The sequence below is a fragment of the Misgurnus anguillicaudatus genome, chromosome 24 (assembly GCF_027580225.2).
Source record: "Misgurnus anguillicaudatus chromosome 24, ASM2758022v2, whole genome shotgun sequence".
Lineage (NCBI taxonomy): Eukaryota > Metazoa > Chordata > Actinopteri > Cypriniformes > Cobitidae > Misgurnus > Misgurnus anguillicaudatus.
In genome coordinates, this window is record NC_073360.2 from 21,316,588 (window position 1) to 21,330,050 (window position 13,463).

The 13,463-nt window shown below is 37.6% G+C and overlaps 1 protein-coding gene across 8 annotated transcripts in view; it reads left to right on the forward strand.

The window, feature by feature from the left end:
- Positions 1-13,463, forward strand: part of sez6b (seizure related 6 homolog b) — a 287,195-nt gene that overhangs the window by 152,307 nt on the left and 121,425 nt on the right. For all 8 annotated transcript variants that reach the window (XR_008642430.2, XR_008642429.2, XM_055196551.2 and 5 more), the window contains one exon: positions 10,730-11,413. Coding sequence is in view for 6 of the 8 variants with exons in the window: in XM_055196548.2 (XP_055052523.2) it covers positions 10,730-11,413 (684 nt within the window). In the remaining 2 variants the exon portion in view is untranslated. The remainder of the gene's footprint in view (positions 1-10,729; positions 11,414-13,463) is intronic.

The following is a 13,463-nucleotide window of genomic DNA, read 5'->3' on the forward strand; positions in this document are numbered from 1 at the left end:
TCACAAGTAAGGGATCGGGGAAAAAGTGACGAGACCCGGGAAATGCGTGGTCAGAATAAACCAATACTAAAACCACACATCTCCCACATAAAACATTGTACTGTCAGAACCCTGCCAATTCTCAGTTATTACTGGCATGAACCCAGTCTCACAAGGTTTCGTGATATAGTCACGTAAATTTTTTAAATTCTTTTTCGTGATTGGTTACTCAACTGCTTTTTCCTATTTTCAAACCATTGTCACTTCGGTTTATGGTTAGATTTGGTGCTTGCATTAGTATGTCACTTTATGTATTGGTTTATACTATTTTTTCAGATTTTTTTTAATATGTTTTAGGGTTAGAGTTGGGTTTGGGTAGGAATGTCATTTTATGTAAATCTAACCCTAAACCGAAGCGACAATGGTAAGAAAATAGGACAAAATAGTTGAGGAACTAATACGTGATAATCACACGAAAACAGAAATTTGTTATACGATTGCGAAAAAACTTGGAAATTATTATAATAGACAAAATTCTGTCTATTAAGACTTAATCTGTTGTTATCCTCTGGGCATTTTCACTTTAACATTATTAACTTTAAATTGTCCATATTTTAAAACTGTGGTGAGCAGTTAAAAGCTATAGTGAGTGGCAAATAACTGCACATTTTTTATAATCCAAAAAACTGAAAAACATGTATACCATGAAATATACTGTTACCGTGAAATAAAATGACCCAAGGAATAGATTTTTGGTCATTCCGACTTTTTTCAAAAACACTTATCTAAATCTCGAAGATCGGATCGAATCGAATCGAATCGAACAATGATAATCGATTCAAGATCTTGAGAATCGGAATCGAATCGATTCTTGAAATTTGAATCGAAACCCAGCCCTAGCGGAAATTTGTGATAATACCACAAAAAAATTATCAAAAATTTACGTGACTATATAACGAAATTTCGTGAGACCCATGCAATACAGACATTCACAGAAATCAAACCATAGATGTCCATAAATTAAGTTATATTATATAGGTTAAAAAGATGTTAAGATTTTATCCATATATCTAACTTATATTTATATTATACACTGTCAGAAAAAAGGTACCTCAAAGGTACATATTGATATCAAATGTATATCTGTACCTAAAAATGGTACATATTAGGACCTTTTTAAAGGATACACCCCCCAGTGACAGTCCCAGTGTGGGACCATTATTCAGACAGTGTATTTTTATAAGTCTTACATATAAGCTGTGTCCCAATTCAAAGGCTTTGACATTCTGAGGATGTATTTTAAGACCGATTGCGTTACAGGCTAGTAAGGCCGTCCCAATTCAAAGGATGCTTAGAATGAAACCTCAAAATGCGTCCTTATTTCTCTGCGCTGTTGAATGTATCCTTAACAGCCGAAGCTATTCCAAGATTCATTGCGCGCCTGCAACGGCTGCATATCACAGCTGGATATTCTAAAATAAACAATTAAAACCTTTATTAAATAAAAGTGTGTAGCTATTTACTGTATCAGAAAACATTTTTTTGTCACTGTTTCAGTATTATAAGTTATGTTTTGTGTTAATATTCTGTTTATGTTGCGTACATGTCTAAGGTTGATTAACTTGATATACTGTTGAATAGTTTCATCTACATCAACGTGTCATATTTTCTAAAATAAATTAATATTGTCTGATTCCATATTTATTTTGATAAGTCAGAAGGTCAGGCGCGTGCGCGTGCAGTAGGTGTCCTCCGAAGGTTAGATTGTTTCATTTCAGTTCTTTTCGACTTCTGAGGCTGCCACCTTGAAAGACCGAGCGTTCGCCTTTTCAGGACGCATGCTTCGAAGGTCGCAGCCCTTGAATTGGGACACAGCTACAAATGATAAAATATGATTATATGTTTTATATCTAACTATTTATATACATTTTGTGATATTCCTGTAGCTCAGTTGGTTTGATCCCAGTGAACACATACTAAGGAAATTTATAGCTTGTCATGCACTTGTCAAGTCATTTTGGATAAATGCATAAAAGTAATTTTTTTATTCCTACACTTTAAAAAATGCTGGATTATTTTCAACTCAGCGTTGGGTCAAAAAGGGACGAGCACAGCACCTGGGATGAAATTAACCCAGAAAATGTTTATATTTGACCCAACAATGCGTTAAAACAATCCAACATTTTGGGTTGAAACAACCCAGCATGGGTTAAAGTAAACCCCGGCAGGCTGTGCCTGTCCCTTTTTGACCCAATTTTTAGAGTGTATTTTTTTTTACCATAAAACTTTGCTTCCCATTAATACTATAGTTCCAGTTCAGCAATTGTTTTTTTAAAGCCATTGTCTATTCTGTTCTATTCTGCACAACCTTGCTGTCAGTCTATTAAACATGATACACCAGCTTTGCTTTCAAAACTCATTTGGCACTAGGACAAAGAAGCATTACTTCAAGGTGACAGAAAAACCTTAATCAATGTAAACAGTGTCAAGGTAAAATTGAGTTGAGGATTTGCTGAGTGGGGTGTAGAAAGACATCACAGGAAAGTGTCGGTCTGCTGCCCATCAACCTTAGCTGTCAAAGTGAATCCCTCCCACTTCCAATCACGCTGCTGACACACAAGCTCTTGGAGATGAGATGAAGCAATTTCCTTCTGTGTCTTGAAAGGTTTTAGATGCTGCCATGTTTTACAGTGAATGAAATGAAGCGGATTCTATTAAGATCAAATAGAATCTGCTTTATATTAGCTGGTATATTTCAGCAAGTAGCTAAGTATAAGCAGAACATTGATATCTCTCTAGTGCCCTATTTCTTCTGCCCTGTAGACCTGCGATAAACACGTGGACCTCTTTAAACTCTGTGTGTTTGATTTCAGAATAATGATCATCTGTTACATGTTAATATAGTGAGATGGAGCCACATGAATATTATATTATGGAGTGGTGTGATGGATAAAAGGTTATTGCTTGTAATCGAAAGAAAGAAGCGTGAGTCATCATCAGGCCCACACAGAATCTGCACCCACAAAACCCGGAAAGCTCACAAGAATTTGCATACTCATCTCTTACAAAAGTTTCATCATCTTCTGCCCCTTGGGTCTTTGTTTATTAAATATTTTGGGTTATTTTAATTAAGCTTTCAGTTGCCATTTAAATCTAACACTAAGGGCCCTATTTTAACGATCTAAGCACATTGTCTAAAGCGCACAGCGCAACGTCTAATTGGGCGTGTCCAAATTCACTTTTGCTAATTTAACTACAGGAAAAATGGTTTGTGCACCGAGCGCATGGTCGAAAAGGGTTGGTCCTATTTTTTTTAATGAGTAATGGGAGTATTTTGGGGCATAACGTGTAATTAACCAATGAGAGTCTCAGCTCTCATCCCCTTTAAAAGCCTGTTGCGCTGGCGCTATGTCTAATACCTATTTAGATGACGGACTTTGTAAACTGAAAAACTAAGCGGAGGAAGAAGGCCACCAGTTTAAGAATAATGTTAAATAATTGTGTTGTTTTTCACTTGTATTGAAATTGTTATTTTTTTATCAAAACCTTTAAAACCCGTTTTCTTTTAGTCATGGAAGTAAAAAAGCAGGCTTTTAATTGCTTTAAATGTATGTCTATCTAATATCATCAAAAAGAATTTACAAGTATGTAAGAAAAGGTTTGTACTCGAAAAATACTTTATTCTATAACAAACAGGAGATAAAGAATTTACAAACGGCTCTCCGCACGTTTCAGCACTTGGACAGCGTCAGTTTTTTTTAAGCATTACTTAAAAATGTTTCTCATCTCATCATATCCACAGGTACAGAGTCATCAAATACAATAAATCCGTGAGGTAGCATTTAAAAACATTTAAAAACAGATGCATTTGTTTAAAGCAAAGCATTTATTTACTTACCAGGCTGCAGGTGAAGCAGCTCTTTGCGCTTTCTAACGTCTCATAATTAGTCCTCATTTATGTCCAAGAGACTCAATAATAATCTTTTACATTCAATCCTTTAATCTTTCATATTTAAAAAAGTTTTTGTGCTGCTGCGCATTCATGTGTGTGATAAGCAAACCCACGTTGTCATCCCGTTTATAGGCGCATATCACTAATGCGCTCTTTAAATAACAAAAAACATATTGTGCCATTGACTTTAGACTTTAGACCAGGTTTTAGTTGGTCAATGGCGTAGTCTATTTTAGTTGCCTCAAAATAGAAATGCGCCAAGAATGCGCCTGAACACACCTCGTTTTCAGACCAGAACGCCTATGGGCGCAAAAGGGGGCGCAAATGCATTTGCTATTTAAACAACGTGGCGCAAAGCGTGAAAAGTATAATTGCGCAGGATGGAAACTAGCAAAAGACACTTGCTTCGCGCATTGTGCTGCATTGCGCCGGGTGTAAGATAGAGCCCTAAATTTGTAGTATTGTTTTTAACCCATACTTGGGTGAATGATTGTGTGATTTACCGTTTTCTAAATAAAATCACCATAATGTAATAAACATTCTACGAATATAACCTTAATATCTTTTTTAAGGGACACTCCACTTTTTTAAAAAATATGCTCATTTTCCAGCTCCGCTAGAGTTAAACATTTGATTTTTACCGTTTTGGAATCCATTCAGCTGATCTCCGGGTCTGGAGCTACCACTTTTAGCAAAGCTTAGCATAATCCATTGAATCTGATTAGACCATTAGCATTGCGCTAAAAAATGTAAAACTTGGCTCTTCTGTGGTTACATTGTGTACTAAGACCAACAGAAAAGTACAATTTTCTGGGCCAACGTGGCTAGGACTGTGCTCTCATTCTGGCGTGATGATCAGGGACTTTGCTGCTGTGGCACGGCTGCGGGAGGCGTAGTGATATTGCGCACTTCCGAAAATAGTCAACTTGGTTACTTTCAATAGCAGGGGACTATTTTCACGTAATATCATTGCGCCTACTGCAGCCATGTTACAGCAGCAAAGTCACTGATTATTACGCCAGAATAAGAGTATAGTTCCTAGCCATTTCAGCCTAGAAAATCACAACTTTTAATTTTCCGTCATTTTTAGTACACAATGTAGCTACAGAAAAAATATCAAAACTCTTTGGTTATTTTTTAGCACGATGCTAATAGTCTAATAAAATTCAATGGATATGCTAAAAGTCCTAACATATATCAGGGCCATTGTTTTGTCTCAGGATGCACACCAGTATTGTTTTTTGTAAGGTTTGTTTGTAAAAACTACTTTAATGTCTTAATACAACTAAGGCCTAGTCCTGGATTAATCTAAACTCTGTCCGGGAAACCGCTCCTGAGACCAAGAGCCCAACCATTCCCAGACAGCAGACGACTCCAGGCCGGATCTGCCATGGATCCGCATTAAAGTTGACAGCTTTAGTGCGGATCTGGTGCAGATACGGCCTGGAGTCGTCTGCTGTCTGGATTAGTTTAAATGAACCTAGAATGTTAGTATTTTACTCAACCATGGGTTAAAAACAACCTAGGAGTTTATTAGTTTCATTTTATGAACTCTTTTAAAGGGTGGACCTGGAGGCAACAATATCATCAGATTGCTACTGGACAATTGTCTCATATGTTGCTTTGGGTAAAAGCGCAGTGACTCCTAAATGACATGCTATACTTTAAAGATGTGTTCTTTAGGCTCATATTTAAAAGCGGAGTGACGCCCCACTTCACTTTCCAGTTGTTATTTGCAGTTAGTTTTAGTTTTGCCCATAAAAGAGGCTATTTAAATAGGAGTTCAGTGAACGTACCTATTTGCAAGTTAAGAGAAAATGCAGTAGAGGGTAAAACAAAGCCCGCACTCCCCCGCTGGCTTGTGTAAAAGCTTCTGAGGCAGACGCATGGTCATTTAAAAGTCAAATCCAGCCATTGAAGAGCACAGCACTGAGGGACCTTTGAACAGACTGCTAAGTCTGTCTGAGAGATTCTGTTTATACTCCTCCAGCACTAATGGTGCAAATCAAACAGAGCTCACGGACACTTTTATTCAAAGCTTCAGTTGGCTGAGACTGTTTGGTCTTTTGGAGGAGCCTGAACTCTGAATTGTAGGGGTTATATAAAGCACTCCACTCTGGCACTTTCCAACTTCTTTTCGAAAATGGTTGTTCCAAGATGAAAATCCCATGACGTTTAATGTTGCATGCTTAGTTGGGATTTGATTGTCATTTTAGGAAAGATAATCACACTTTTATTGGCATCTGCTCTTTGAGTACTGTTTGCGGCTGTAACAAAGACAATGTTTTGTTATATTCAGCGCATCTGATTGAACAACCTTGAAATTTGACATTGTGTGGTACCAAGTATACCTGTAAGGTCACTGCTAATCAATAAATTGTAAAGCGTAGGGTTAAGATGCACACTTTATATAGATGTTCTCAGAATACTGTAAAATGTTTTTTATATTTAGTCTATAGAATGGAATAGATGGCAGGGATTTGGACTGTCTGCCTTGTGCTTTGTCTCTTGTGTTATTTGCATGGATCTGACCGATGCGTTTGATGTCTGTGTGATTTTGCCCTCAGAGAGGAGTCAATCTCTCATAAAACACACATCACCTCCCAGTAAAACAATGTATATCTTTGCTTCTGACACTTCATAGGATACAGAAAAAAATAGCCTGTCAGTTCTGTTCAGTTTGAGCTCTCATGCTATTTGAACGGTCTTGATTTTCTTTTTTGCTTTCAGTGGGAGCAGTGGTTGAAAAATTCGCATGCATTTTGCATAAAAATGTTAATAATTTTTTTAGTATATAAAATTAAACCATTCTATTACACTTTTAGGGAAAAAAATCAGAAAAGTTGGTCCTTTAAAAAAAGTCCTAATATGCACCATTTAGGTACAGATACAGTATGTAGGGGTGCAAACTAATGTGGGGTTAGTTGTAACACGGACCGTTTACATTGCTGCACTGGGTTGAGCGAGTTGTTTTTCCTGTATTGTTTTTACGCTGCCAAAAGATGCTTTCCTGCAAATTTATGGAAATGTATAATGTTTTTTATAGAGTTAATTGATGAAAGAGTGTTTTGGTGGCATGTATGTAAATTTTTTCATCATATGTTTTTACAGTTTCTGAGTTGGGTGTGCAAGATACCAAAACCAATGCTATGTTATATTAATCAGTGTCTTGTTGACTAAAACATAGCATCATTTTGAAATATGTCTGCAGCTCTTAGCAACTTTTTTGGTAGGATTGAAAACATTTTCACCCAGCGTAGTTAATTGTAACGCTGTGTTACAACTAACCCCTCAGCACTAACAATATGAAAACAGCTAACGTAAGCCTAAGTCTTGCCATTGTTTTAATTATGCTACACACAAATGATTGCTGGCTGCCAACAAAATAAATGTGCCTGCCTTATCAAAAATCGTGTGTCAAATGTAGTTTTGTTCATATCTTTAATATAGATTGAGTAAGGTCATGTCAAAGATTAAAATTATAATGAAATGAATGGCTAAAATCAGACTTTGATGCTCATTATCTCAGAATTAGATTTTGAGACTTTAGTATGGTTTTTACAGACTGGGTCACAAATAAACATGTTTTTTGTTATAATTGTGCTGCTTTTTCTCACATATTTAGACATTTGTATCCATTTATAATTGAACTATGGTTAGATGAGGGATGAATAGTGTAGAAATCTGTCTATAATAGACAGATATACTGTTTAAACAATATACACTTCAAGTATCCCAGCTAACACAAATACGTAACTGTTATGTAACGTCGACGTAATATGATGACCAAACTTAAATTGTGATTCGTCGCCTCAACGTAACTTCGCAACGTAATCTGTCTGTCGTGGGCACGTCGTGACAACGTAATGGATTAAAAGTTTTGTGTTGGTAAGTTTTTTGTTTGGGTCTCAGTTCAGAAAAAAAACCTGTCAGACCCACGCTCTGATTAAGTTCAGTTGATTGAGGGAGACGCGTGCTGTTTTTTGTTTCCTATGTAAAGAGCAGCTCGTATATGGTGGTTAAATATCTATTCTATTTTGACTTATTTAAGGGAAACTTTGAGACAGAAAAGTTCTAACAAGCTAACCTTAATAGAATATGAATATTTATATAATTGTAATAGCAATGAAAGTACCTCCATGGGACGTAACAGTTACATTGCCAGTAAGTTATGAAATTACCAAAATAGTACGAATGTATTACCTAACTGGAACGTACTTGGTTACCTCGCAACGTTAGGAGACCGTACTGGCGACGTAGTGATTTGGTACTGTAATGGTAATGAAATTACCTCCCTAGAACGTTACAGTTATGTTGCCAGCTGGTAAGTCATGAAATTACCAAAAATGACCAATAAATTACGTAACTAGGTTACGTAACTAGGATATAGACAAAATAGTATGGCAATATTTGCCTGCAAACTTACACTGTAAAAAATTAGCTGTAATTATGCAGCCAGTTGCCAGTAACTTACTGTAAAAGATAAAAACTGAAAATGTTTCATGTTCATTTAACTTTGAACAAACTGTTGTCAGTAAATAACAGGAATGTAAAATCTACAGTAAGTTACTGGCAGCTAGTTGCCAGTAATACCCAGTAATACTGTAATTTCTACAGAAATTCTTTACAGTGTAGCTTTTGCAATTTTTAGCAAGTGTTACAACTAACCCCCTGCCTGTTACAATTAACTCCACTTTTGCGGTAAGTTGTAACGTTTGCACTTCTGTCATGTTTGGTGTTTTGTCCAAGAATGGTAAGTAATAAAAACAAACTTCAAATGGTCATTTGTAGCAGAGATGTTTGTGTTGCTAGTTTAAAAATAATAATAAATCAAACTCAAATATTTTTTGAATGATTGAGCCAAACCCAAAAAGCGTTAGGTTATGCCCCGCTCTCCCCTACCTGTGAGGTACCATGTACCTTTGAGGTACTAATATGACGTCTTTAGGTACAAATGTGTATTTATGAAAGGGTACCACTCCAGTGACCTCTTTTGTATGAAACTATGCATTACACATTGCAGATTACTACCTCGTATCTATTCACTTCCAATCACAAATCTGTACAGAAGACTTGAATGTGCACAACCTTTAAATGACCTAAGTTTTAATTATACTGTTATTGTAAACTTTATAATATACTGTTCACATGTGCAATATATCGAATGCTTTACACTGATGACAGGTCTTAGTGTATGTTAAGTGCAATACTGTATGAGTGCAATATCTTCAGTTATACTTCATTTCGTTGTACCTTGTGCAATGACAATAAAGGATCTAATATAATCTATCTATATTCTGAGCTTGTATATCAGAATTCCCACCAAGTTTGGTTGTGGAAATTTGGTTGAAGATGGAAATTTAAGGGGACATTTCACAAGACTTTTTTTTAGATGTCAAATAAATCTTTGGTGTCCCCAGAGTATGTGAAATTTTAGCTCATAATACCATATAGATAATTTATTATAGCATGTTAAAATTGCCACTTTGTAGGTGTGAGCAAAAATGTGGTGTTTTTGGGTGTGTCCTTTAAAATGCAAATGAGCTGAACTCTGTACTAAATGGCAGTGCCCTGGTTGGATAGTGCAGATTAAGGTGCGGTATTATCCCCTGCTGACATCATAAGGGGAGCCAAATTTCAATGATCTTTTTTTCATATGCTTGTAGAGAATGGTTTACCCAAACTAAGTTACTGGTTTAATCTTTTTCAAATTTTCTAGTTTAAGAGAAGCACTGGGGACCCAATTATAGCACTTAAACATGGAATAAAGTCAGATTTTCATGATATGTCCCCTTTAAATGAAAAACAATTATATCAGGGCAAAATGTTATATTCAAAATCTGTGAACCTTCATATTTAGACTTTTCTTTTTGATGCTGGGTGATCTTTTAACTCAAGGGGTCTGAAATTTTTTTGGAAACAACCAATTTTGGCTGTGTGATTCTGCGTTCGATACACTGAGCTGCGTGTTGGAAGCAGATTGTTATTAGTCATTTGAAAAACACAGACAGCTATTAAGGTGGAACTAGCACTGTAAAATCTAAATTTCCCCCTGCACACAGCAGTCTCTTAAAGGCCGGCTGATTGCATCTCACCGGGTGCAGGTGGGAGAGATCCATTCTCCGTGCTACACTTCACAAATCCACTCATTACAACATGTTTCTCAAGAAGGTTTGGACTCATTAATTGGCAAGGGGAGGAGAGAGCATTCAAATGAACAATTATGGAGGAGTTTATCTTTTTCCCTTCACAGGTTGCACAGTGCTTTTAAAGCATGCCCAATCATAATCCATTTAGTGGATACTTTTCCATTTTGTTAATGTGCTGGAGGTTCTGACCCCGCAGTTGAAATGAATTGCAGTTTTGTATTGCTGAAACACAAAGCATCAGTAGCATTATAATGCATGCCGTTCTTTCTCCTTGTGTGGTATTGAAAAGGACAGGTGGTTTAAAAAGAGCCTGATATTTACACAAGGGAATATGACTGGTTTTGAAAAGTATTTTCGAAGGTTAAAAAGCTGTTTGAACATGAGAGTCTTAAACTGACTGTAAAGTTGACAATGAGCTCTGCTTGTTTTGAATGTAGAGTAAAAAATGTCGTGATCCTTAAAGATTTTGATCATTTGAATGAGAGACTCAACTAAACATGCAAACATTTACTTAGTCCCAAGAAGGCAACGTTTAACAACATACAGTAATGAAAAACAGTTGTTAACCAATAATGTCGCCCTCACATGTACGTTTTAATTGGAGTACATGATTAGTTTTCAATCTTCATCTCTTATTAAATGTTTCCAGGTTCTTTTATGGATGGGAGGTTAGCAGTCACCCAAAGAGGAGGTCAGCTGGAAGCAGAGGATGGGTCATATCACAGCACACAGGATCCAGAGAGAGACCTGCCGCTGTTCACCACAGCACCCCCCTTCAGTAACCTCGACCACCACCCGCCTTTCAAGCCTTTCCCGCCGTATGACCCGCGGCGCCAAAGCCACGAGCAGTACTTTCATGACAGCGGAGGGGCGTCTCACCATCCCACAATGCCATCCTCTAGATCACATCATCCCCGAGATCCGTCCACTCAGCTGGTCCCACACGAGGACGCTCCTCCGTTCTCTGATGTAGCGGCTTCTACACCCACCACTCCCGCTCCATCTGCTGCTGCCCTCACCCAGTCATACATGACCAACATCCAGCGTGGACCTTCAGCAGATACCCAAAAGAGAAGCTCAGAGGAGCCTCATGTGGCCATGACCATAGGATCGCTGACCCCCACAGATGCGCACCCTTCTTCCAAAATACCCTCCAACATCAGGCCCAAGAATGCAACTATCCAGGTGAAAAATGCCAAAGATAAAGTACAACATGATGCTACAGGAAGTGATGTCAAAGCAACGTCACCATCAGTGTCTGGGGATTTGGATGATGAGACCACCACATCCACCATAATCACAACAACAGTTATTACAACAATGCAAACGCCAGGTACCGTCTACATGATTACTGTTACTTATATATGGTATAGAATTACATAAATGTGAGACAATATTATTCAATGCATCAAAATCTGCGTTTGTTTTTATTATGTTTATGGGGTAAGAAATGACTTTAATTAAACAGGGCCCTAGTTCACTCAAAGGGAACATTAATCACCCCAACGATTACTGTGCAAACAAACTAAATGTACCAGAAGCAGTAAATAGCACTTAAACATTTATTAACGTAATGGTATTATTTCATAACGTGGTCCTGTAGCTCAACTGGTAGAGCATTGTGTTAGCAGTGAAAAGTCATGAGTTCGATCTTCAGGAATCACACATCATGATATAAATGTATACTTTGAAAGCAAAGTTGCATTAGATGTAAGTATAAATGTAAATATTAGTTACCGTGCAAATAATTTACTGTGTAGTTGCAAGGATGTATGCAAACTAAAAGTGCTTTTTCATTGCATAGTACCACACAGGTCGTGTCAGCTTACCTCACTTTGACTTGGTTGGCTTTTCATTGAGTTTAGTACCACTACAGAGTGGGAGGGATTATAGGTGCGTTGTTATATTTGCGCTGCCTACCGTTGTAACATGATACAAAAAGTGAGAGCGAGCATCGTTGGAATGCAGTGTTTCCTATACATTCATTATTTGTCAGTCCCCCACAAAATCTAAATTTACCATCACAATTAGATGTTTGCACATTGTGTTTGTCACTATACCTCACATGACAGTTTCTGTACAAACACCTGTGGCATCAGTCGCAAAAATGCAGTGCATACGTGCATTTTCCATGAAAACTGCAAGGAAAACATTGGTATGGTGTTCCTGATTCCCAACCTGTGGATGTTTTTCAATGCTAAAAGGGAGTTTGGGAACTTACAACAAAGCACAGATGACAACAGGTTTGCTCGAGACAGCGCAAGCACAAAGGTAAAGCTAAAGATGCTCGTAGTGACGATTCTCTCAGACCAATCAGTGATCTGCAGTGTTTCGCATAGACTGTAAAAAAAGATGGACGACAACCGTTCGTTCTCTTCCACTGGTGAAAAGTGAAGCCGCCATTGTCCCAATACGGCTCTGACATCTTGGGTCTTGAGTCTGCACAGTAGCGATTTTAGAACCAGTTTTGCGCAGTAGTGAGCAAGAAGGAAAGCCGCGAAATCGAGGCCCCGCACTCATTCTCGAAGAATGCGCATATCACAGCTGTCAATCATGACGTGACACCACCGTTTTTATAGCATTAAATAACTAACTAAAAAAACCTTGAATTTACATCAGCATGATAAAAACTATAGTAAATGACAGATTCGGAAAAAAAGATTTGCAGAGTAATTAAATTGTTTAGTTGGTCTCAAGTCCCATTGAATAACATGGGGGAGGCGGGGTTTATGACCTATACTGGGACCAGCCACTGGGGGGGCGATCGAGACGTTTTGGCTTCACTTTTCAGGGCTTGTGTGCAGCACGCTTGGTGTTTCATGTCACCTTTTAGTATCAGCTCAACTCGCTTGGAACTCCAACCGAGGTGGTATAAGAAAAATATTGTGTAATACGTCCTGTACCCAATGAAAAGCAACCAAAAGTAGTCTGACCCGACTTAACCCATGGGGTATATGCTACGAAAAAGCGCCATTTATTCTGCTTTAAATTACTCTCAAACATGCTCATTTATATTTGCATTTATGCATTTGACAGACACTTTTACCAAGGTGACTTGCAGTGCTGGAACTGAACCTATGACCTTTATATTGCGTTGAGTCACAGGAACAATATTTAAATCTATTTTCCAGACATCAGGGATCAATCTGAGCATGGTCAGCACTACAGGACCTTCACCGCCACACTTAACATTGTACATTTTGTTTGTTCTGTTTGAAATGGTAGCTTTGTTACGTCTCTGCCTATGCTTGTGCTGTATGTGATACTAGAATAACTTTTCTTTGTCATAGAACAGAATGATCAGTTCTTCCATAATAACTAAGCCAAGCATATGATTCTGTACGGAGTGAGTACACAGGTTCAACAGAGGCAGATATCTCATG